The 26,535-nt window shown below is 43.1% G+C and overlaps 1 protein-coding gene across 1 annotated transcript in view; it reads right to left on the bottom strand.

Moving 5' to 3' along the window:
- The window catches only part of ALK (ALK receptor tyrosine kinase), a 330,970-nt gene extending 305,960 nt beyond the window's left edge, over window positions 1-25,010 (bottom strand). The window contains exon 1 of the mRNA XM_074897345.1: window positions 24,428-25,010. Within this exon, the coding sequence (XP_074753446.1) occupies window positions 24,428-25,010 (583 nt within the window). The remainder of the gene's footprint in view (window positions 1-24,427) is intronic.
- Window positions 25,011-26,535: the final 1,525 nt, after the last annotated feature.

The raw sequence follows: 26,535 nt of genomic DNA, 5'->3' as shown, positions 1-26,535 counted from the left end.
GCTGAGATATTACTCAAAAAAATTCTTTGGCAAATGATCAGCATGGAGGATTCTCTCTTCTTAAGCTCTGAAGGCTGAAAATTATAAGCAATCAAAGAATGCTATAAAGTGGAAAGTTTGGGGCAACATTTTCTATAGGCACTGTGATCTGGGCTCCTATAATATTAGAGTGCTGTAAGATGCCTGTTCAAAATACTGTATTTAAATTAATCTTTTCAGTAGCTTTTACACCATGTCTTTTAGTACATGATACATTTTACACTGTATCACGTACTAAAACATGGTATTAGTGGTTCCATGCTCTGTATTCATTCAGGAGTTACTACTCCATACCCACAATATACTGCACTTATACAGTGGCTCACTTATTTCAATATATTGCCAGCTTTCAAGGGAAAACATTCTTCCCTAGATGCACTATACAAAAACAGTTGCATGTACAGACCAACAATAACAGCTCTAAGGAGAGATAATCAACTTTAAAGTGAGGTCGATGAACCACCAAATAGATTACTTGATAATTGCTGCATGAGAGGAACTCTGCCCACCTCGGCGTTTCACATGATTGCACCACATCTTATATCTTTCTCAAATACATTCTGAAGTTTCACAAGCTCTGCATTTTAGGACACTGCAACACAAAAGGAGCATGGGAAAGGCTTATTCCAGCATTTGCTGTACAGCCAACCATAAATATTTTGAATTCAGCTGTCCCTAAGTGAGAAGAGGGTAGAGACCATTAAATAGAAATCAATGGTCGTGCTTCATGTATTACTTGATGTTTTACTTTTTCCAGGGCTTTGATTATAAAATGTAACACAGAATGAGCAGATGTGCATCTCCTGTTGTGTGCTATTTTCTTCTGCTTTGCTGCCTTCCCTGTTCCCTGCCCTGTTGCACTGAATCCTAGGGGAAACTGGAAGAATTTCTGCAGGGAGATGGTGCAGCCGCCATGCTTCTCTTCGTTGGACAGCAGCACTGCGTGCACACTTCTTGTGTTCCAGAAAAGTACTTACAGACAGGAAACAAATTGCATGGTACGAGCTTCAATACAGACTAGATCAAGCATGCTTACAAATAATTGACTTTTGAAAGTTGCCAAGTGGCATATTCAATATTTAACACTAGACTGAATGAAAAGCGTAATGGGCAATTGTTCCCTCCCCAAGACCATCACCACCACAGTTTGCACTCTCTGTAGCGGTCTCAGCAGAGTCCAAAGCCTGTGTGAGCTAAGGATGATTCAATTCTTTGTTGCTCCTAAAAAATAATCCTATAAAAGCAAGAATGAGGTCTCAGAGACAGAAGCTAGTCATACCACCATTTGTGTAACAGCACCACAAAAGGAGTCCAGGATTTTGAAACTTGAGGCACATAAGAGCTTTTGAAAATTATATTCTGTGCTATGTGATCAATCATATACTGAAAAGGGTGAATGGTCAATGTGAACATTTTACAAACATTCCAAGCAGTAAAATATATCCACCAGTTTCTGGACCACTGTTTTTAAATCTCGTGCATGCAGTCACCAGTGATCTGGAAATACAGTAATTTGTTAGAGCTATATACAGAGTTTTACTCAACTGAGAAAGAAAGGGGGATATAAGCAAAGGGGAGTGAAAGAATATTTTATTGAAAACAATACTCCAGATGCATCCAGAACAGTCATCTGGGAGACATATAAAAACATGACATACGGAATAGAGTTTTTGTGTTCTTCCCAAAGAAAGTAAAAACACAATATAACTTATAATTAGTACAAACAGAAACGAGGTTAAATTCACAGTCGTATATTGCCAGAATGATTCTAACAGGCTGAATGAAAAAAGCTTATGTAGGCAGAATTTCAGCTCACAGAAATATGAGATATTTATCTGAGTTACAAGGCAGCGAGAATGACAGAACCACTAAATTCACATGCAGGTTTCTAAAATTAATTTTAGTTCATATAACTAACTGTCAGATTGCCAACATTGACTCTATATACTCTGGAGCCACATACTTCTCTCATACCATGTTGTTCTTATTGTCTTAAAGACAACAACTATTTTTTTCTTGCTTCAAACATAGTATTTTAGTGTTTCTCACTGATCAGGTGAATCTTTGACTAGGGACCTTCCTGATGGAAACACTGCAAGGGGGGAGAAGCAGTACAAGATAATTTACATAAATCTATTGCAATTATTTCTCCTTGATTATGCATGCAGCTGGCTCTATTTTAAGACATGCCATTACACCGTGCACACAAGCAGTAAGGGTATCTGTCACCCCATGTGTCAGCCTTTAACATTCTCACCCACCTGCCTGCGAATCACTAGCAGCAACCAAAAAGAAGCAGTCAGGCTTGTGGCCATCTGCCATTCATCAGCATTGTCAGAATACTGCTGGTGCCTCTTCATATTTATTTCATGTCAAGCCTTTTTTGCACTGTATTCAAAATAACAGGTCAATTTGTTCTTTACTACTAAGTTACTCCATGAACTTCTCATTCGCTACCAAATTAAGCAGCCCCATTTTTGAAAAGTCACACAAATCTAAACTGTCAGTTAAAACCAAGTTGAATTAGTGCAAAAAATACACACAGTTGTGTTTATACTAATTAACACTGGCTTAAGATGAAGAAATGTTAAACTCCGCTTTAATCTCTTCTCTAATGACACTGCTGTACTTTTTTTTTACTGGCAAAGATTCTATTTTTTGTCCCAGACGTTTTGTCCAGGTACATATCAAGGAAGTACTATGCTTGTCCAGGCTTTCAGAGCATGGGGGAACCTTATCTTTGATAGAACATACCCATGCTGTTGCACCAGTGCTATGCAGAGATGCTCAGGAGAATCAGGATCTTTCCTCAAATACAAGGCAGCACCTGGAAACCTCTGCCATCCACAGCACACGGACACACATCACTGCCATAAACACAAGCACAGTAGGTTTGAAGCTTGCTTATAAGCCCTGGCTGTACTATCTCTCCAGAACAGAAACAAAAACTGAGGTAGAAACTTCCTACCTGGCAGCCCAGCAGGTCACTTCTGCACTATCACATCTGCTCACACATTTACACTGATGCCCGCATTGTTCACTGCCCCCTGCCCAACTCCTGAAACTTCTTTGGGACAAAATAGCTCATAAGGACATCACTCCTCTGACTTCAATACAGAAGAGCAGTGTCACAAACTGTTCATAAAGAGGATGTCTCAAACAACTCGAGTGGGACACCCTGTGCGGGAGAAGCAGAGCAAGCTCTGCAGAGGTGTGGGGGTGGGCTGTTTCCCTCCCCTTCCCTCCTGTTGTTGCCCAGAAACAGAACTTGCCTCACTGCATAGGTGCAAGCCAAACAAAATGAGATCCTTCTGGAACAATCTATTGCACAGACGTAAGAAAGACTATTTAAAGACAACACCTCACCTGTGTCTTTGTCGACCCACCACCTTTGGGCCAAGCTTGTTACTCTACAACAACGCAGGATCCAAGGGTTGTGACTCCCCTTTTTCTATCCCCTCCTTCTCTTTTCTCTTCCCTCCTTCCTCTTTCTGCTCGCTCTCTCTCTACTTCTTACATACATGCACATATGTAAGTTTTGTACAAACTGCAAGTGGTTGTTACAAAAATAGTCTCATTGCCAAACTGCCTTTATTCTCGAAGGTTATCAGTTGACCATTGCCAAATTGTCTATTTGCTTGCTGAAGGTTATCAGTTTGTAGGGAGAGGTGCTCAGAAGATCTCGCGATGTACGGGAAGAATAGAGGCGCATGAAGGATCTCATGATGTACGGAAACAACAGGGAACTAAAGATCTTGTGATGTACAGAAAGGCGTATATAAAGCAATTGCGCAGTTAATAAATTGGCGTTTGTGCTTTTGTTCCCGCGAAGGTTTTAACCTCCTGCAAGTCTTAGCTGTGATCTGAGCGCCACATGTCTGTGGATTGGCAGGTAGAAAAAGACAGCTAATACCTTACCACAACATCAGTTGATCGTTGCCAAATTGTCTCCACCCATTCACTAAAGTTGTCAGTTAATAAAGTTAGCAGCGTAATTGTTCCTCTGAGTCACTGCTGTGACTCGACCCACCCTGTGGCTCTGCCAAGCAGAGACTGGCTCTTCCACTGGCATGCAGGCTCTCGGGGAATTCAAAAGATTCACCTCCTTCATAACCCACTGCGTGGGACAAGGCAATTAGTCATGATGACCCAATATGAAACTGTTGAGAACGGTTAATAGTCTAGCAAGAGTTAGATACACCTAACAATTCAAATAATGGGTTGTTTCCTAATCTGATACCCTATAAACCATTTAGATAGAAGCCAGGGTCTTTTCACATGGAATCTGTATGTATGGACTTGGTTTTTGGCATTTGCAGTACTATCCACTCTCACTTTGCTAGAAATAGCCTGTGTTTGGGAAATGAGCTTGCATGACAGTCTAACACATATTAACAGCAGGGCAACACTACCTTCTCTCCTCTTCTTTCTACTCTTCCTCTCCTTGCCTGCCTTCTCCCAAAAACAAACAAAAAACAAACAAACAAACAAATAAAAAACCCACGTAGCTGGTAAAACAAGAGTCAGACCTCACCAGAGCTGAGTATCTGTCTCGTACAGATTGAAAAATGGTCCTCATCAGAGGTCGTTTACTTGGTGGGACTACTTTTCAAAGCACTGTGAAATCTCATTATAGTGGGTAGAAAAAGGTCACTGGGCTTCTACAAACTGTCCTTTCTTATCATTGGAGCTTATTTTTATTTCAAATATCATTGTTATTTGTGTTTCATTTAAACTACTGTGTATGAAGCTATGAACTCAACTTTTAATTTGTGCTAAAACTGACACGGTCAATATTGAAACCTATAAAACAAATAGGTCCTTAGATTGCACAAAATTATTGGTATAGTGGTAGGCATTATACAAGATGCTAAAACCAGCATTTTGTTTGGTAACACATATAATAAAAATGATTGCACCTATTTTGAATTTTTCCTTGCAATGCTGCTGTGTAAAGTGTTCTGCCCGTCTTTAGTATTTTATCCTACAGCGAAACATGGGGAAAAGACTGATGATGTATGCATCCAGTAAAAAACTAGTTTTGATCGCACAATGAATTGTTAAAACCATGCGTGTACCACACAGGTCAATAATTGCTATGGCATTCAGCACTGAATGTCATTCATTGACATAAAAAAATGTAAGGGGTTGCAGAAAAACAACACAGACTCATCAAACACCTTGTTCTAACAGCTATTTTTGAAGCAAAGGATATAGGCTATTAGAGTTCAGTAGATTATGAAACCACGCAAAATCCACTCATTCATAGAGATAAGATTTATCGAATCACTAGGACACATTCCCCCTGTTTTTTTAAGGTATTTCATAATAACACTGACAGATGAAAGGCTTGGATGCCTGGCTCCTTAGCCCGTAACACTGCCAAAACTCCAAAATTTATCAAAATGACAATTCAAAGCTATTTGCCCCTAGTTATTATAGAAGGGTCAGTTGGATTTTACACAACTCATCTTAAATGATTGATGAAAGACACTGGAAAGACAGTCACCATTGCCTTCCAGGTATGCAATGCATTGCTCCAAGCTGAAAAGCTAGACACACCTCAGGATGCAAAACACACTTTAGAAAAGTTACAGATAAAACATGGTCCTTGAAGAAGCATCATTATTGTTTGCTAATAATAATAAATATTTTCTATTCCTGTGAAATCTATGTGGATCTGAAAGGATGTCTGAGGAGGAAATGGAAGAGAGGTTGGTTACAGGTGAAGGTTGCGCTAGAACTGGAGAAGCATTCAAGGCTAAGGTCTTGCAAACAATTCAGACTGGCAAAACACAATGGTGAATAGATTGTCAGATTAATTTTACTCTAGAAATCTGGACTGGAATCGTATTTATAAAAAGGACACTGTTTGAAAATATTTTGGTCATATGCAGTACAGAAAGTAATATTTGAAGCCACTGTAATCCTCTGTTCTATACCCTTTGTACAATGTCAAAAAAGGCCAAAGGAGAACTGACTCCTTTTCCTGAGATTTTCTCTATTTTCTTAATAGAGTTAAGGCCCAAGTAGAATGCAGGCAGTTACACGATTAATTATACCACCACAGAAGAACGCAACCCAGCTCAAAAGAGCAAAAGGAAAGCAGTGTTTGTACTTCCACAGACTGACCTGCCAATGCCCCAGTCTGATCCTAGGAGGCAAAGGTCTGCAACGAGTTGGAAGCCATCTATGTTTGTATTCCCAGCAACGCTAACAGCATGTAGCTGAAAAGAAACAGCAGTTTCTTATGGCTTTTGTTTGGGGTTTGGGTTTTTGTTTTTTGTTTTTTAATTTATTTTAAATATACAGACAAGGATAAATTTCACAAAGAAATTAGCTATCTTTATTAATTCTTTGAAGCTAATCCCAACAGAGGACACTTCTTGTCTCTGAGAGGCTTTGTCACCTATACTCTTAGCAGATGTCTATTCAAAATCCACGAACTACTTTACAAACAGCAGAAAACCCTGAGGTCACTTGTACCTATTTTCCTGCAACGCATAATCTTCAAAATTCATTTCATTTTTTCATGATAATTTTGTGATCTCTTTTGATGCTGAAAATGTTATTTTCTTTTCTTTCCTGGGAGGAACTGCATTTTTAATCAGGCTTCCCAGAAAGAGCTTTTGCTGATCTTAATGTGAAAAGATTCTCTAAAAAAAATATACCCAGGAAATGTTACTTCAGAACGACAGAGTTTGTTTGACAGCATGGAAGATGAAATGGCTTAGGTTCTTAAATTCTCTCTTCTCTACAGACCACAGAAGAGTGTTTGGAAATCTGAACAATGAAATACAGTTATGTCTAGAGACTGCATGGCTTCTACCGCACATCACAGAAACATCTGGAGAGATGCAATTAGAGCACAAACAGCTGCAATGCCTGTGCTTGCTAATCTGAATTGTTTCATTGTCACCTTGTGCACCCTCACTGACTGCTGCATCTACCAAGTGACCTGCATTTTATAACTCAATTCTCAACTGTGTTGTATTACCATACAAATATTAAACAGCTGTAGGTTCACTGATCTGTTAACAGAGTGGGCAGGTGTCAATGGGCTGACCTACTGTCTCTGCGACTGAGCCAAGTAGGTAGCCCTGTGTAACAACCAGATACCCAAGCCATGTCCTAAAGCAGCTGAACTCGTGCATGACACGAGATGCGATGATTTCACCAAAAATCTGTCACTCTCCTGATGAGAGACTCTGCTTTATTCTGCTGATGTGCATGGTAAGCAATCACGTATGCAGAGTACCATAAATCTGAGCACAATACTCCAAGCAGAGAGACTCAGATTGCTGGCATTCACAAAAAGACAGAATTATACAGTTAAAGAACATGTATCACAGGGTAGCACAACACGGCTCAAGCTTCCCTAAAAAAGCCTGGCCAAATCCGGTTTGATGATGTCTGCAGTCACAGACCACAGAATCACAGAATGGTTGAGGTTGGAAGGGACTTCTGGGCCTGTTTAGGAATTGCGAAGACAAAACTCATTGAAGTTTTTGGTGTACCAAGAAACTGATTTGCACCTCCTAAGACAAACTGTAATGGTATAGATGTTTGCACTTCGCATGTCTCATCCAGGTAGAGGAAAGCCACGATCTTTAGGTACCGCTCAGCCATACAGTTCCAACTGAGGCACAAGAGCTTTAGCGACCTGGGGAAGCTCACTTACCAGCATAGGCCTGCAGTGGCACCGCTGGCAATGCCACCCATCATCACCCATCACCAAGCACTGATCTGGCAGGTGCACCAGGCTGTGATTCACTGCTAGTTTTATCTGGAGCTGTGGCATGCATTTATCAGCACTAACAGGTAAATTACATCGGACCCCAAAAAGAGGGTGGAAAAGAACAAAGTGAATGACGTGAAGTATTCTAAGATTAAAGAAAACAGGAGGTCAGAGTTTATCATCTTCCCCACACTATCAGAGATGTTCCCCAATGACACAGATGACAGCACAACCTATTCAGCGTAACGCCTTAGGAGAAAGCCAAATTCACTTCTATTCCCTACCACTTCAGGAGGATTGCAAGGCTTGTTGATGTCAAAATTCAACTGAAAAATTAGGATTGTGAAAGACTATGGATCTGCTACAAAACTTCACCTTCCACCACTCTTAACTCTAGCAATTTGTCATTTTCTTGGGCATCAGTCTTACTTGTTTTGACCTCCTCAACAGCTCCAATTATAAACACTTTTTAAAACTGCATTTCAAGGAAAATGATTGACAGGTAAAATCTTAGTTGTTTAATATATTAGTAAATATCTTCTGTTATTGAATAGCACGGGCATAAGCATCAATACTGGTGAAAAATGGAGTCCCTCACTATCAAGACAACAGTTAGACAAGAAGTAACTCTTAATTTTATGAATGATCATGTCTGATTGTGAAACAAACTGAAACTGCACTTATCTCTCATTACTTTAAAGGGTAAAGCTGCCTGCCTCATCTTCCATTTAGCCAGAAAAAAAAGCTAACAAGCCAGTTAGTTTATCACCTTGCTGTGGAACCTCCCTTAGGTTTGTCACAGATTTAGTGCTACTCAGAGAAACTGCAGCATGCTGCTCTTATGGAGTGCCTTCGATAGACGAGTCACTTGTTCAGAGATACAATATAAGAAATAGGAAGTCACATCAATGCATGTCTGCATAGGACCAAGTCATGACATTGTCAGTCACAGCGAGGTACAACTTCCACCACAATCAGCCTCATTGAGGAAGAGGCCATTTTGGGAAGGGATTCCCATTTGCTGTAGTACAGTATCATAGCACAGCATATAGCTTGCTCAAATAGGAGGAAAAAGAAAAAAAAAAAGGTTTTAACAGAGAAGCTTCTGGTAAAAACAGACAAACAAACAAATGAGTTTGCTTGGAAAATAAAATCCAACAGGTCTCTGCATTTAAAGCAGGTGAGATTCAGACCACTAGAGCTGAACTTGCCCCTCTGCAGCTCCAACTTTGGCTCTGATCCAGAAGGCCTTTTATCTACAGCTTTCAACAGAGGTGATTTTCAAAACTGAGCCTTCATGAAACAAACTCTGACTCCAAAAGCCAAGCACCCTCTCTGTCCTTGGACATGCATTGAAAGGAACAACTGAAACTCCCTGTGTGTGACCCCAGCAGTCTGTACCAACAGTAGATGCTACGAAGTGGCAAGAGATACCTGTGTTTTACCCAGAGAAAACAGAACTGCGTCCAGACCTTGCAGGATTCTGTTCCTAGGAGACACATGATCGTTCCAAGACATTGGAAGTCTCCATGAGGATCTGGCAACAGGCTTTAGTCAAGCAGTGACCACGGTTGGGAGGTCAGTGATAAGGCTTTAGACAGAGAACCATGTTCTCAAGCCTACTCTGAAAGCCAGACTTCTGTTGCTAGGCTAGGGACACACCTGGAGCAGCTCAAAAATCACCGTATAAAGCTTTTCTTCTCAGAGCATCAGCATGAAAATCCTGAGGCAGAATACAAGTTTATACTGTCTAAGATGGCTCACAGTGCACCCATGAGAGAGAAGTCTTGGTCTTGCCATGAAAACAAAACTATTAAGAGATGTTTCCCAGGATGTTACCCCAAAGCAACAATCAACGGACCAGTTTAGAACCTAGGAGAAAAACATTTCTGAATTATTTGCCTGAACTAACACAGGAGATTAAAAGGTACTTCCATGTTAGTTGTAAAATAGTTTGGATAAAACTTCTCATTATATTTTAGGTACTTTGCCTAGTCTTCCTTCTGATAATTCTGTTGATGTGAACTTAACATAATCTAGTCTGAGCTTCATATTATTTTTCTTTTCCTCGAGCATTTTAATCTGGACCCCACTAACATCCTCACATGCTTCTGGGGAAAGGGATGAGAGTGATGATAAAAGACATAAGAGACAAGATCATACTTCAGCTCTTTATCTTTGCAGATGGGTTTGACTATCACAGCCTCTTTGGAACAGATTTTAGAGTCAGGAACGAGGCATTTTCTGTCCCTTCTTTAGCAGAAAGTGGTGTTCTCCATTCAGATGCAGATTTCAGGTTAGTTGACTTTCTTTTCAGAAAGGACATTGCCTCATTTTCCCCCTTCCAATCCTTTGACCCTATTTTAAAAAATAACTTATTTTCAAACTTTTAAGTGACAAAAGTGTATTTGAAATAATGTTAGTATCATATAGTGAGAACTTTTCATGGGGCAGAAGGGCAAATTTGTTAACCTTTTTCAAGTATTTCAAGTCTGGGATACCATGTAAAAGTGCCTTACCATAAAGGCATGACCACAGTAGCACAGGCAGGGCAGACAAGGGGAAGGGTGCTTATCCTCAGTTAGGAGACCCACCTGGCCTGTTTGTGCTGTACTCCCTGGGATAAATCAAACATATTTTAAGTAAATGTAAGAAACTTGAAACTAGGTCTTCAGAGATGCAATGCTTAATAAACAGTGTATGTAAAATTTTTAAGACATGGCTGTCAGAACCTTCCATTTCTTTAGGTATATTCTGATAACTCTGACAAGTGCTTTCCTCCTGTCACTGGACTCTGGAGAGGTGACCTTTTACCTTTTGCTTGCACTAGGAAGTTGTTACTACTTCATTTCCCTTCCTGGGCTGATGCTTCCCTTGTTTTCATTCAACTAAAAACCCAGACATAGGATGACAAAGGTCCAAGAATTGGCTACAGCAGGAGGTGTTTAAAGACTAACAACCATGCTACAGTGCAACAGTTTATGCCAAAAAGCCCCTTCCACAAAACAGTAAGAATTCAAGAACAAGGGCTCTCAGCATCCCACATGCTCATTTGACCTGTATAAACAGTGCAGACAATACTGGTTTGGCCACTAAACTTAGCACCAATATCTTCTTTTGCTTACCATCTAGACTAAGTGCTGACAAAATGTCTGCCGGATGGAAAAGTTCTATTTCTCCTCGTCTGACACAAAAAAAATGGGGTGTGCTGTGTCTCCCTGTGCACTCACAGCAGATGGCCTGATAGCAAGGAGTGTGAAAGGTGGTTCCTGCCTAGCCTGGCTGTACCTGAGGAAAGCAGAAAAGTGGAGTAGATGTGCAACAGGAAGATGCCATTGGCTTCAGTAGGCTTTGGATCAGCCCCTTATACCTCCCATCAAATTCCAGTCTGAGGCTTTCAAGAAAACGTGGAAATTATGACTGCATGGAAGAGAAACCCCTGCCTATGCTACAGCCTAAATCTGGGACTTGTCTCCACTCAGTTTGATCATTCTTATGGGATGACAGTCATTGCTTTCTCCACAGGACACTATACTTCAAAGCAAAGTAATATACTGCCTTCAGTTACACTAATGCAATCCCCTTTGATTTATTTCTTCTACCATTTCAGTCAACGTCCCAGCAAGTCATCTACTTACCAGCTGCACATCTGCTTGACAGCTTTAGGGATCTTTCTCAAGCAATAAGTCCTGAATGTCTTTCCAGGGTCTTATGCTCCAGCTCTTTACTGTTTAGAGGATATTGCTCTATTTATTCTCAGCTTCATAGTCCTCTCAATGTTTATCTACCAGCACTGCCATCTTTCAAGCCACTGTACTTACAGATAAGGCCTTCTGCATCTGATTACCGGTCTAGTTATTATTTGCTGGTTTGTCCTCTATATTTAGATGTATTTTACATATTTGCTGGCTTCATTTCCACACACTATTATCCTTGTCAGAGACAGAGAATAACAGTTTCAGTCATAACAATAATCCTGTACCCAGCTCCACTAACATTTTGCTAATTCTGCCCTCTGCTCATAGCCCCTTGGTCATGATATTCAGAGTTAATAACAGCTTGCAACTTACAGTGGGAGGGAAAGATGAGCTACTCTTTCACCTGTTGGGGTTTTTTATTATTTTCAATAAAACTACTGAGATATGTGTTGTCTTTTAAACTTTGTATTTCTACTAGTAATAAAATACACCTTTAAACTTTTATTAACTAACTGAAAAGAAACCTAGGGTATTCTTTTTATTTACGTTTCACTCGCACGATCTATCTGAGGTCATGAGTTTTCATCTCCACAGGAAAATCTGGCTAGATGAGATCCAAGGAGGATCTCACTGACTTCAGCCTCAACCTTACAGCAAGTGCATGGTGAGATACTTAAAAGAATTGTATTTTGGTTGCAAAATAAATCCCAGTGCTCAGACCCAGCTATGTTCTACTGCAGTCTCATCCTGGTTTTCTTATTGCCTTGTACTTCTTAGAACAAGAAGACATTTCTAGGTTTCCTTCAACATCCCTATCACCATGTTGACAGATAGCCCTTAGACAATTTGATCCCTTGGTGTACCAGTGTACTCACCTGTGGGTGAAGTGAGAATTACAGCACATTTATCTCACAACTGTTCTGTGTTTCCTATCTCGGAAGGGGCTCTATGAATGCATAGCATTACCACCTGCAGAGGCAACCTGACCGTCCAACTCAAGACTCGATCTAGTATGTCATTGTCTGTTTTCAAGCCTGAACGGTGTCTTTCATTACACTAAAGGTCTCCCTTCCCATTAATCTTGTTGAGCAGCTCTCCTCTCCAAGCTCTGCTGCCCACAATTTGTGATTCCTTATTGTTGAGCATCCATCACACGTAAAATCAGTCCTAAGCACCCCATTACTCACATATTTAGAGATGTCAAAGCAAGGCCTCCATGTAGCTCCCAGAGCACTTTAGAATTCCCTTCTGCTTTCCCATCAAAAAGGCAAAAAGGACACAAGCAGACAGCATCTTATTTGAACTTACCAGGTAGGTAGATTTCCTTATACAGAAAGTTATGAGGAGGAGCAAGGCAAAAAAGGCAACTATATAGTACAATTACAGTTAATGATGCATGAACATCACAAGGTTCAGCTAAGCAAGGACCCAGTCCTAGCTCCTTCAGGTGACTTTTTCAGTGCCAATACAATAGGATAACTTTCTGTGACAACCCTATATGAAAACTAGGGTGAGTCTCTTTTCTCGCATTGTAATTTATATTAGACCACTGTGCACAGCAGGACTCTGAAACTATCAGAGTTTTCTTCTTTTCAACCTGGTCTTCAGTTTGGTTCAGGGACCATCTCCATAAAATTAAGATGCATACATACAACTATGACCCAACAAGATCAGGGAAACTGGAGAATATCTGGGGAAAAAAAAAAATCACTAATATAAGGTGTCTAAAGAAGTTTCATACATTCAAGAACTTCCATTATTAGGATAAGCCTCAGAGGAAGTTGTGGAGCCCATCTCAAAATGACATCTCTGAAAACTTTGAATTCACACTTATTATTAAAGGGGAAAGGATGATCAATTGGTCCCCATAGTCTATCCACTAATGGATTCCTTCTCCCAGCACAGGATTGCTGTAGCTCATTCATTCACTCATTCATTCATTCATCACTCTGCAGTTGCGCAAACAGACTCTGTAAACAAAAACTCTTCACCAGCAAACTCCCACCGTGCTAGCAATATTAAGTGGCAAGCATATGAACACCCTGCAGAGAAGCAGAGGCAAATAGTTCATTGATATTTCTTTTTCTTCTTATTGGTATAGTTGATACTGCTTTACAACTGATGTAAAAAGATAGGTTACACTGGTAATAAACCTCAATACATTAAGTCTCCATACAGACTGGTTGCTGAAGGCTTAATATCAGTCATAATTATTATCCATAAAATGTTATTGAATCAGATCTTAAAAGTTAATGCTGCTTTGTTTCAGGAGATAAAGGACAGTAGGCTGGCAAGGCAGAGAAGGAAACGTTGGGCTTTTGATCAATCTTTGTGTGATTTAAAACCGTAACCACAAAAGGGACTGGGCACTTCAAACATTATCCAAAACCCTATGAGCTGGCCTAAGCAGAGTCCTGTGGCAAGAGTGATTACTCAGAGGATGTTTTATCTTTGAACTCAATACCACTGCCCAGATGGAAGATGTAACTCTTTTCTTAAACTCAGAACTGGCAAACACTGCCCTTTTAAGACAGCGTTGCCCTTCAAACTGTGATGTGTACTTAGTAGGTAAATCTCCCCAGTACAGAGGGGCTTTCCTAAGATGCAAACTCACACCATCACCTTCAAAAATGGGCATCTGCCTTCACAGCCCTCACGTTAACAGAATACTAGAGCTCCCTATCTACAAAGCAGGTGCCCTGACAGAAGGCATCAGGCAACTGGTTAATGGAGCACATAAGCTGCCTTAACATTTACAGCTAATAAAGAATGATATCCTCCCTGTCCACAAACATTTTATTCATCTTTCCACACTCACAATATCACTAATCCAGCTCTCCCTTTCCCTTTTTGTATAGTACTGCAACAGTCTGAAGCCATTACTCATCTCTACAAAGAGCCAAGAGGAAGAAACATGAGAGCTGGGAAGGAGCACAGGGGACCAGTGTGTGTGTCCTCCCTGCCAAAAGCCAGTGCTTCCCAGTGAGAGAGAGCGAGCTTGGCTCCTATGTAAAATAAGCCTCATCTCCTTCTTTCCTTGGTTACTCAGCAAATACTAATCATCGTGTGGACACCCCAGCGCCCTGTAAAGTGAGAGATTTTTAAAGTTGACCACAGGCTCTAGTCCTTTAAAAACAAAGGGAACAGGTTCTGATTTCTGTGCCAGCTCTCAAGCAAGCCCTGACTCGATTCACTCCCTGCCTCTGTAACGCACCTGTTTTGCAAAGCAACCATTAAATTTGGAAGCTTTATGGAATACGACATTTTTCAAATCTAGAAAGTATGCCAAGGAAATCATGCAGAAGGGTAATAGGAAATACTTGTAGGAGACCTATTCTGAATTGTCTACACATAGATAAGGCACAGAATTCCTTTCCTTAAAGATTTTATTAACCTTTTGCTGATGGAAGGAGATTACTGATTGAGAGCTAGATGAGGTCAGTGCAGCAATTATATTTTGAATCCTCTTCAAATAAGGCTCTTGTACAAGGTAAGAAAAAAAAGTTGACAAAATGAATTGTTACTTAAACCGAGTCTTTTAGAAGAATAATTAACCTATAATAACTATTCTGGCCTCCTCTCCAGCCCTGAAAAGTAATCCTTTCTCATTAGTTTCAAGTTTAATTAGCATCAATAATGAAATGTCCCTCAGAAATAACCACTGCATCATGCTCTCTAATGCTGACATACACTGCACCCTGCAAACAAAAAGGCCACAGGGAAATGCCTGAAGATAGGGAGAAGCTCAGCAGATTACAGATGCTCCCAAAAACAAAAAGCAAACAATACTGTAAAAAGCATGGAATATGACAAAAACAGATTTATTTGAAAGACAAGTGTCGCAAATACAGTGTGGAGCAGAGAAGACTCGAAGATGGTTTTGGCAGTAACTGCTGCAGTATTTCCAGTGAGTTACTGAGCCTCTCAACTCTAATTTCTTGTTCTTTCTTGGCCTTTTGGCTGAAGCTGAGAGAGACATCACTATGTAGTATATTCTATGAGAAAATTGTATTCAGCACTTGCAGTCTAACATAATCAAATAATGCTTTTTCCATCCCTGGCTTCTATGATCTCTCTGTAAAATAGATACAATAATGCTTAGCATTGTCACTGGGGTGATAAGGCTTAAAGTACTTTGAGAATCTAACATGAAAGATGCTATAAAAAGCCCAGATATTCTGATGCATCTGAGATAGCCTGTTAAGTAATGGGCTAGCAGAAACAGCGGGCGAATGCCAATGTACAAGTTGTAATTAGAGGTCTGCTGCAACTTGCAGAGCTCTGAAGGATCACCACAGATTTCTAATAGGTGAAGTCACAGATATTCAGCTGCATGTCACAGGCACTACAGTGACTGCATTCAGGAGAACCATAACAGCTTTCAAAACTGAGCTGGAATCTTCAATAACAAGTCCTAGAAAGAGTATGACACACGGAGAAACACCATTTCCAATACGGCTACTGATGCATATCATTCAGTATGCACTTAGACTAGTATTACCTCTTCCTAACAGACACCAAGAAATACATAGCACAAGAATCCACACATGGCCATGTCACACTGTACTCCCACCCTCACCGCTGCAGTATCCCTGTTTTTTCCACTACCAAGTGTTCTCTGCTCTTCACCTTACACAGAACCATCTTCTCTCCCTTTGCCCAGCTTGTGACTCAGAGATAGTCATGGTTTTCTTCATCACAAGGTTTTGTAAAACACAAGACCAAAGAGAGATGCTTGTCATTAAGAAAATGGTGAAAAGGCTGCAGAAAGAGCCTGCACCTCTTTCTTTACAGTGCACTGCTACTGGGGAAATCCCAGTCTAAAATGGATTCAGAATATGCCCGTGTTTGGGCAGGAAAGGTAGTTTTTCTGTCTTGATGTAAACATTGGACTACCACTGGAAGACTTCTGAGATTTGCAAACTGGACTGAAAAGTTGCTAGAGACAAGTTATAAAGGGGATGCCCCACATTTCTAGAACCATTTAGATGAAAAGCTCCTGCCTAGTATGTCCAGTTTGCCATGTGTAATCCACAAAGAAACAGGCAAACCACTAAAGTTTTAGACAATCTCAAATCCCCCATTCTGTTCATTTTTGATACCTTACATAGGAAACCATAAAGGGCAAACCTTCTCCCACTGTCTCCTCAATGTTTGCCATTCCCAGGACAGCCAGTGCTCAGCTATCCACTACCCAACAGCAGCCCACACCTGCAGCTCCTCAATGCAAATGGAGATGGTGCCCAGGTGCAGCTTCTAAATGCATCTTGGTCATGGGCAGAGGACCCACAGCCTATCTCACTCCCCCTCTCATTTCATGGGGCACCAAGCGACCCTGATTAAAGCCTCACATAGTATTCAAACTGCAAATCTAAATTTGACCATTTAGCTTCAAGATAAGTGACATTTTAATAGCCAAAGGCAGGGCTCATAATTTTTCAAAGAAACAGAAGCTCAATCTCTTGTAGCATCAAACAAGACTGATGCTATTTTAAGTTTCAGAAGTTTGCTGTCACTGAAGTGAAGGAAATAGCAGTCCTATGATCAGCACTGCAGAAATGGGAATAAATCAATATGGTAGGCTGTTTTAGCTTTTCCCTTAGAAATCTGAGAGTTCAGACTGCACCTTATTGTCTTTATTGAGGTTCTTAGAAAGTAAAAGCACTAGTAATCCACAAAAAATAGCACCTTTTACCAACAGAGTTCAAAAGCAATCAAAACTACCCTTGCCTTGCAAAGGAAGTATCTGCCACAAAGGGAAGTATTCCGTGACGCACAACATGTCAGCAGCAGAGCTCTGTATACACAACCCCTCTTCAGAGCCCAGTTCCTCATGTGATTCTCTCCTCCTCCCTGCTTCCTCTGTGCCATAGTCACTGATGACAGACCCAATACTGCAAGATAATTAAGTTGGAAGTCAAAGCAGAACCCGATTCTTCCCACTACCCTTACAACTACCTACTGAAGTTCTTTGGCAAAAGGAAAACTAAATGCAAAATGTTAACTGATAGACTTGTTTTCAAACCACAAGGATCACTTCAGGTTTGGTACCTATTTTTCCATGTTTGATTCCATTCTTGTACAATAGTTTACTATTTTCTTTAAAGTGCCTGGTGTTAGAAACTTGTCTGAAGTCTGTTTGCAGCCAGCCACCAGCTCTCTCTCCTGGATACAGCTAGAACACTTCAACTATGTCATAGATCCTACAAACTAACACGACGACTCTCCCTCACTATAACTGACATCGTTTATAGCTTCTGAAAGCAGAGATATCGAAGTCCTACCTATGCTGTTACAGGGAATTTCTAAGTAGCCATGCTAAGGAGTATAGTGACCACCATGAAGCTACTTGGCCACCTGTCATAAATCAAAATACTCATGTAAATTAGACTTTAGTCTCAAAATGCGTTTCTTGCCTAAATATTTAAACACATAAATAACCTCCAGCCATTCCAGCTTGTCATTTTAAGCTTTCTGACATTTATTGTTCGCAAGAAAAGAAAGGTCAGACTTATCAAATCTGCATTTATGCTTCCATGACATTTTTCTCCAACCAAATTTTTCTGAATTAGAGAAGCAAGACAAATGTGGCACCTTTTATAAAGGACCTTTCTCAGCTCAGCATTGAGGTCTCAGCAGCCCCATTGAGCTCAGAAGTGGCTTCTCAAGAAACAGATGATGTGGCTCAGTGAATAGAAAGAGATTTGGAAAGCAGGCAACGTGAATTGCTGTTTGCTGTCAGGTAAACCACTTGTGCCCGAAAAGTCCTAGTCTCAGTACTCTAGATCTGGGTAGCCCAAGTGGATGCTTTGGTCTGAGAATTAAAGACAAGAAACATCCAGGCACAGCGTGGAATTTGCTGCCGCTTGGGAAGAAAACCACAACTTGAACTCCCAAAACACCATCACCCCAAATGAGTTAGCACTGATATATTGAAAAGGTGATACCTTCTTTACTATGATGAGGCTCATTTATTTTGGAATTTTTGAGTAAGTGCTAAATACTACCAATCTCCCCTCACTACTTCTACTTTTTTGAGCTAATTTACAAACACTGTCACAAACACAGATTTTATTTCCTATCATGTAATGTTCCTGTGAGATGTGCAGTGAACAAAATGACCAGATTACTTCAGGATACAATTCAATCACGCACTGCAAAACCATCTCTGATGTTGAAGAACATCTCTGCATTTGTATAATAAAGCACTTAAGTATCCCGGTACACTTTTTTTGCTGTAGGTATTTATTCCCTGGTTTTAAGGATACAGAATTAAAAGCACAGCAAGTTTAGAGAAAACATCTTTTTTAAATGTGCCATAAATGTTCATTCAAATAAAAAAATAAACATCATAAACTGATACTTGGGCCCCTTTTGGTGTTCATTTATGGACATTTTACTGAACATGCTTATAAATAACAACATCCATAAGAACAATGAGCCTAAAAGTAAATAAAATTTGCAGAAAACAGACCTAGAAATCAAATACTTTGTGCATAATCCAGACTCCCACTGAAGATCAGCAACACCGCATAACTCTGGTCCAACCAAAATCATGTGGAATAGTGATCACAGCACGTTTTCCATGAACCACTCAAAGACTGTGCACCATTTCTAACTATCTGCCAAATAACTGGCAACAAATTTGCAAAGCCCTAAATTTTTGTGGTCAGCAAGAAAACAGTGCGTAAGGCACCATCAGTCAAGAGGCTCATATGCTATGAGTTTTCTTGGTGCTGACAGAGTAGGAAAGTGACTTGGAGAGGAACAGGCAGGAAAGCAGCAGGACCAAGGATCATGCTGCTCACAAAGCCAGGCAAGCCCATCACTAGGCAATCAGTTTCCTCTTCAAGAGACATTTAAGATTCAAGAAGAAGCACTGTGGACTGACTAAATCCGCATTTCTGGAGAGCACCAGTGACTGGAGGTCTAGAGGGAGGTGCTACAGACCTACAACTTAGGGCAGAAGGACTGGGAAAGATGTTCCTAAGCACACTTAGGATTTGCTGTGATTTAGCAACTGGTAATCAGCATGCAGCACCCTGGCACCCATGATAACCCAAGGGTAGAAAAGAAAAACCTCAGTTTGCACTAGTACATATCTAGAGTAAACTCAAGTGCAACTCAGGGCCGTCCTTAAGCTTTGGACTGGCAAAGCTGACCTGATAGCCAAGGCAAAGTGCAAAACCCCAGCAGAAAAGAGCAAACCCACTTGCACTACAATTAAGACTTTTCAGAAGCCCTACTACAATGCTTCAGTCTTATTCACCAAGTTTTGCCACTGATTTATCAGAAGGGCAAAATCAGATCTCAGATATCGCATACAGTCAAGGAGGAGAGCAGGTGGAAAGTAACTGATGTCTTTTACCAGTTTTCTGCTCAACAAGGCACAACTCCAAACTTTGTTCTTTGAAAGCAGAAAAACAAGAGCAAAAGATATCAAAAGATAAATATAACTACAAGATCTTGATTAAAAGCTGGTACCTCCAAGATATGCAGAAAGAATTCTGCGGACTTTAGCACGATCCGATTTCAGCTTGGGAGATCTGATTTTCATTTACAAAATGTCCACTTTCAAAACGACATTTTCCTCTAGTCTGAAGTTCTTTCTAATCTTTAGGCAAAAGCTTCCTCCCACAAATGAGTTCAGGTGCATGGTAGCAGTATCCTAAAGATGTAAAGCTTAATTGCCTCAGTATTATAACGGCACTGGTATGTAGTGAATGCAGACAGTTTCGGGGAGAATACATGTAGCAAGTTAATAAAATTTTGCATGAAGGCCACAGTGCAGGAGTAGTATTTCGCCTAGCCAGAGGATGAAAAGTTATGCATTGCTATTTAGAAAATATAATTGGAATGTTAAATCTATTTCATGAATGAAAGTACATTGACCTTTAGAGAGAGAAATTACTCATTTTCATCCCTGTATGCCCCTTTTTAACATACATTTCCCACCTTTGCATATGTAAGTAGCAATTAGTTTTCATGGGAAGGTATTTTATGTCCATTTCAGCTTACTAAATTTCCTGAGTAAACGCAAAGAATCCTATTTAATAACATTTGTGGCTCAGGTGTGCTACAGGGAGTAGATTTGCTACCTGTGATGTTAACATGAAAAAAATCCAAATGCCAGTGCAGGGTTAGGGTTAGTGTGCAAGGATCACTCTGAAGTCTGTGTAAATATAGAGCACTCACCCTGGACTAACCCAAAGCTATGCCTATCCACGCCATATTTTCTGTGGGATGGAATTGCCAAGAAGGCCCCTCCAAGACCTCTGGACAACACACGCTACCCTATCTGATCTTCAAGTCCTGGGAGTAATTTTAGCCCAGCAGCAGAGGATCAGTCATACAAGGGGCTGTCAGTCCTGATGCTCAGACAGTTCTTTAATGGACAGTCTCTATATAGAGACAATTTAGGATTTTTCCACAAGAAAGCTCAGTAACCTGTCCAGAGAGTACACTGCTACAGAGACCCACTGTGTTCTGACACCATACAGCAAATCCCGTAAGACCAGAACTAAAACTAGCCAGGACCCTTCTGACAAAAAGGTTTGCTAGCTGTTCAGTTTCCCTTGGCAATGTGCTGGCCCTTGGAGGTAGGGTGGAATTTCCAGTCAAAACCAAAAGCAGTGAGAGTGAAATCAACAGCAACCTGGTAGTTGGGAGGTTCACCTAAAATATGGGAGATCTGCAGCACTGCAATCCTCTCCAAACTCACCCCTCCCTTCCTCTGCATCTTTTGTTGTGTTTTTCCACAGGCATGACTGAAATGAATTTGACTTTTTTGTCCCAGAGAAGCACTGGGGGAAGGAGAAGCAGCCAATATTAATTCTGAAAGCATTTCCAAGAGAGGAAAACTCTCTCCTACCCAATTTTGAAAAGGCCAAACTGACACAGAAATGGTAGATGGGCTGAGGACCACAGCTTCTCTAAATAGAAGCTTTTTCCTGCAGGATGCTCTGTTCCCACAAGGATAAGTGTGTGCAAGAAATCTGGCATCGAGAGTATCTGCAGGAGAGCCCTATAAAAATTCCTGTGAACTTTATAGTTTGTCTGTTAAACAGCAGCAATCCAATAAGTACACCCTTTACTAATTGTTCAGTAACACACTGAGACAAATTGGTTCACGCTTTGTACAGACATACTGTTAAAAAGGAAAAAGGTTCATTCCAGTTAAATATCTTTGAACTAGTACTGGAGAGTATAACAGTTAAGGAGAAGGCAGCATGTACAGGATTCTGCTGTTACCCTTAAGGTGAATGGGAATTCATCCCCTTTCAATTTTTTCTCATCCTAAAAATATAATTTATTCTCCACTCACACAGAGAATAATTTGGTGAAAATAATTTAGCAAGGTAATTATATCTTTTCCTGGGAAGTACTGCAATCCTGGGCATCTCCAGCAGAGGAGAGAGGGAAAAAAAAAAAAAAAAAAAAAACAACTAAGCATGTCAACATAAGTGAAGCAGCTTTACATTGTTGATGTGAGGATTGTGTTGTTTGAAATCCATTTCCAATTAAGTTAACCAATAAAGGAAAGGCTCACTTGCCTTTAGGAAGGGCTTTAGTTAAGCCCCTACACATTAGCTGCAGTGGTGTTAATAATTGCTGGAATCTGCACGCGTATGGGCTGGTGGATGCTGTTCATGCTGTTATCACTGTGTCAGCACATCCTGCTGTCGGCAGGGCTACACGGCACAAATTTAAGCATGGCAATGACACATGGTGTTCACATAGGCATCACCCTCACAAAGCAGCAAGAACGCATTTTTAATGTTTTTAAACAAAGCCATGTTACAAATCCAGTGCGATGTCATGTAACGGTAAGGTGTCATTGTTGAAAAAGCAGAGATGCAATTTTATAGTGACACAACTTATGCATGTTAGCAACCTTGGTGTAGAATTCAAGAAGACACTAGGATTTTTACAGGAGATTATAAACAGCTGTTCAGAGAAGTTATCCCTGCAATACAGATAAATGAGGTCCATATTGCTTCCCCCTGCTCCTCCTTTTCCTACATCCCCTATGACTGACTTTGCACAACTGTGTTGCAGTAAGAATAGCAGAGTCTTGTCTCCAATGTGATTTTACAGGGACATAGCTAACTACTACTTATCTGTCTGGAAAAACGTGAATCTCTTCTCAACACTGAGACAGCAAACAACATGCAGAGCCTATGGGATTTACTAACTTGGGTTAAAGCTCCATCTGCATTGTATTCATGTGATCAGAGCACCTGTTAGTTCACGTGTATACCCTTCACCCAGGCGAAAAACGTATCTTCATCCTCAGAGCAAATGCATGCCCTCCTGCCCCCTTACTGCTATAAGCACCCAAGACAAGACAGCACTAAAAGCTAAGGCTGTATCTTCACTGCCAAAGAGGGAGGTCTGTAAAGCAAAATAACTGCTCCTCACAATTAAATTCCCAAAACAGAAAAAAAAAAAGAGACGGTGGGGTTGGCTGTCTTCAAGTTTTATTAATTATTCTTTTTTTACTGCAATGTAGCAAGGCAAGACCTGGCTACCAAGGTAGGATGCATCGGCCTCACCTAGCCACCTTGTGGTAGAGGGTACCCCTGCGTTACCCCTGCCAATACTGACACAGGAAGAGCTCGCCCAGGTATCTCACTTCAGCCACAAGCTAAGACTGACTCACGCCCAACCTGCTCTGACAATCTGCTTTTATTTTCATTTCAGGCAGAAAGAAAGAAGATGGGTTCAGTTTGTAGTTACTCTGACTACTGGCCCAGATTTTCAAACGAGCATCAAAAATCAGTTGCTCCAACTCTGTATTCAAAGCCCAGCACTGACTTGTCTCACCTCTTGTGAATTTACTTAAGTATATTCTGTGGTCCATTAAGTAGGTGGCTACTCAGGGACACACCATTGACTTCTACAAAGCTTCATAAAAAGCTACCTAACTTAACTCACTGTGACAAATTATTTGGCCCTGCAGTCCTCTAGGCATTGTATTCTTTCAGTGGGAGAGCCTGAATCACAGCTCGTGTTAGAGGTACAATGCACACACAGAATGGAAATCCCTCTCAATCACTGGCCCAAAGCAGAGACTTGATTTGAGGTAACAGAGCTGCCCCATACTCCTGACTGCAAACCACTGCCGTCCAGAACCAAAATTTTAAGCCAGGTTCTCTCTTCACAGAAGTACTAGTGCTACACGAGCCTCCTCAGCTGTACAACTTCTTGTCTTACCAGAGCTGACACAGTGCAGTTCGCTAAGGAGCCTGTGTGGTTTTAAAAGGGGCAGAAATTAACTCAGTTCCAGCGAGGTGAAATTCAGAGCAAAACCTGCTTCTTGCAGGTTTGGTTGTCAGCCATTACCTTCTATGTTTAAAGAAGAGCAATAATATTGATACCAATATCCCATGGCATTAATGTACAAATTTGCTGGTCAGCCCCAGCTTTGGAAAGGTTCGTGCTGTTCCCTGAAGTCTGCCGGCATATAACCTTGGAAGCAGTTGCAGCACTTTTAGGAAGCTTGCCTTTTTCAGATGCTAATTTTTAAGTTTCGAAGAACCTGATTTTGCTGCCCTTGAACTAATGACACTTTAACCTTCGGGTCTCGCCCGCGGCTGGCCGGCACAAAGGAACTCCTGGCATTTCGTGAAAACCTCTCAGCGCTTTCAAAATCGTTCTCCTGGCCCCACAAAAGCCCCTCCGTACACTTCGCGCCGGTAAAGCGCAGCCCGTGAGGCCGAGCCGCTCGGGGAAGCCGCGACTGCTCGGGGGGAGGTGCGCTCCCCGCACCCGCCGGGCGGGCAGCCAGCGGGGCTACGCGCCGGGCCGGGCGTCCCGGTGGAGACAGCGGCCAGCCCCGCCGGGCCTCCGCGCCCGCTGCGCCGGGGGGCGCCGGGGGGGGGGGGGGCCTCCGCGGGGGCGCAGGCAGCGCGGGCGGGGGGCGCTGCCCGGCATGCAACGCAGGGCTCACCTGCCGCCGAGACGTGGAAGAGGAGGCGCGGGCGGGCGGCGCGGATGGCCGCCGACAGCCCGCGCTCGCTGCCCGGGAGGGCGCCGCGGCGCTCGGGCATCAGCCGCACCCGCAGCCGCCCGTCGCCGGCGCGGAGCCACCAGGCGAAGAGCTCGGTGAGGTTGAACTCCAGCTGCGCCCCGGCGGAGCCCGGCGGCGGCTCCCCGGCGCAGCCGTCCCGCAGGCTGCCCTCGCCCACCTCCAGCACCAGCTGCTTGGCCCGCCGCAGCCGCCGCCCGGCCGCCGAGGGCCCGCCGGGGGGGGCGGGCGGCGCGGCCCGCGGCAGCCCCCCGCGGGCGGCGCGGAGCAGAGGCGCGCAGTCCAGCCGCAGGCGGCACCGCGCCGCGGCGCTCCCCGGCGGCCCCAGCACCAGCTCCCGCACGTAGGTGCGAAACAGCGAGGGCACGACGAAGTCCACCGCCAGGCTCCTCCTCTGCAGCCGCGAGAGGCCGGGGCTCTCCCGCGGCCCCGCCGCCCCCGGGGCCAAGCTCAGAGCGAGGCAGGCGGCGGCCAGGAGGCGGGCGGCCAGCCGGCCCCCCGCCATGACCGACCCGCCCGCCCGCGGCGGCCGGCAGCGCCCCGCGGGGCGCCGCGCCCCGTCCTGCGCCGGCGAGGGCAGGCGGCCACGGAGCGGCGCCGGGGAGCGCCGGGCCGGGCCGGGCCGCTGCGGAGGCCGGGGAGCGCGGGGCCGCCGCCGGGCCGGTCTGTCGGGAGCCGCCGCTGCGCGGGCTTTGCCGGCTCCAACTACCCGCCACAACGCCGGCACTACCCGGCGAGCGCTGACATCACGCCCGAGCCCGCCCGGCAGCAGCCAATGCCGTCCCCGGCAGCCGTCATTATGCAAATGCGCCGGGGCGGGGCGGGCGGGGACCGGGCGCGCGGCGGGGGGGCGCCTTCATTGAGAAAAAAATGGCCCGGCCGCCCCCGCCCCGCGGCCCGGGCAGCGCCGGCCCTGTCCCCGGCGCCGGGCCGCGGGCTGGGGGAGCGGCCGTTCGGGGCCGCAGGGGGGGCCCGGCTGCAGCCGCACCTTCACATGGCCCGGCGAGAACGGACACCGGCCCCCGCGCCCGGCGACGGGCCCCGCTCCCCGCCGCCTCTCTCTCTTCGCTGTCTCTCTGTGCAGGAATGATGCATAGAACCCTTCCCTTCCCTTCCCTTCCCTTCCCTTCCCTTCCCTTCCCTTCCCTTCCCTTCCCTTCCCTTCCCTTCCCTTCCCTTCCCTTCCCTTCCCTTCCCTTCCCTTCCCTTCCCTTCCCTTCCCTTCCCTTCCCTTCCCTTCCCTTCCCTTCCCTTCCCTTCCCTTCCCTTCCCTTCCCTTCCCTTCCCTTCCCTTCCCTTCCCTTCCCTTCCCTTCCCTTCCCTTCCCTTCCCTTCCCTTCCCTTCCCTTCCCTTCCCTTCCCTTCCCTTCCCTTCCCTTCCCTTCCCTTCCCTTCCCTTCCCTTCCCTTCCCTTCCCTTCCCTTCCCTTCCCTTCCCTTCGACATCCTCAAAACAATCCTCAATGTCTTTCCTCAGGGTGGGGAGGAGGAAGGGTGAGAAACAGAGGGAAGAAATCTTAGAGCATAACTCATTCTAAAGAACTGAGCAAAATTCTTCCATTTCAGAATGAAAACAACTGCCTTAAGAAAAGTTCATGCAACATTTTCCCCTTTTCTACCTTTAATAAATACAATATAATTACTGTAATTACATTAGTCCTATGCCTTAGGATAGCTAATCATAACTCATTCATATTTCTGGAAGTTGCCTATATGAATTAATGACTTATTATTATCTCTTTAGTTTGATACTTAATGCATGTATATTTTTATAATCCAGGTACTTTAACTATATAATCATTAGAGTGCAATTAGTCTGTCATGCGGTTATTCTTCTGCTTATATCAAATTAATGTTAATACACAGATATTGTGGAGCAGAACTACAGTGTAATGCCTCCATAATTGTAGTGCCGAAGAGTGTAATTGCAGGCGCGACACTAGAAAAGGGAACCAAGATCTTTTCTGTGCAGAAGAGTTGAGGAAGGAACTTCAGGGCAATCGCCAAAGGACGAGTTAGATAATATACTTC

The sequence above is a fragment of the Athene noctua genome, chromosome 1 (assembly GCF_965140245.1).
Source record: "Athene noctua chromosome 1, bAthNoc1.hap1.1, whole genome shotgun sequence".
Taxonomy (NCBI): Eukaryota; Metazoa; Chordata; class Aves; order Strigiformes; family Strigidae; genus Athene; species Athene noctua.
This window is presented reverse-complemented; position numbering and strand designations above follow the sequence as displayed.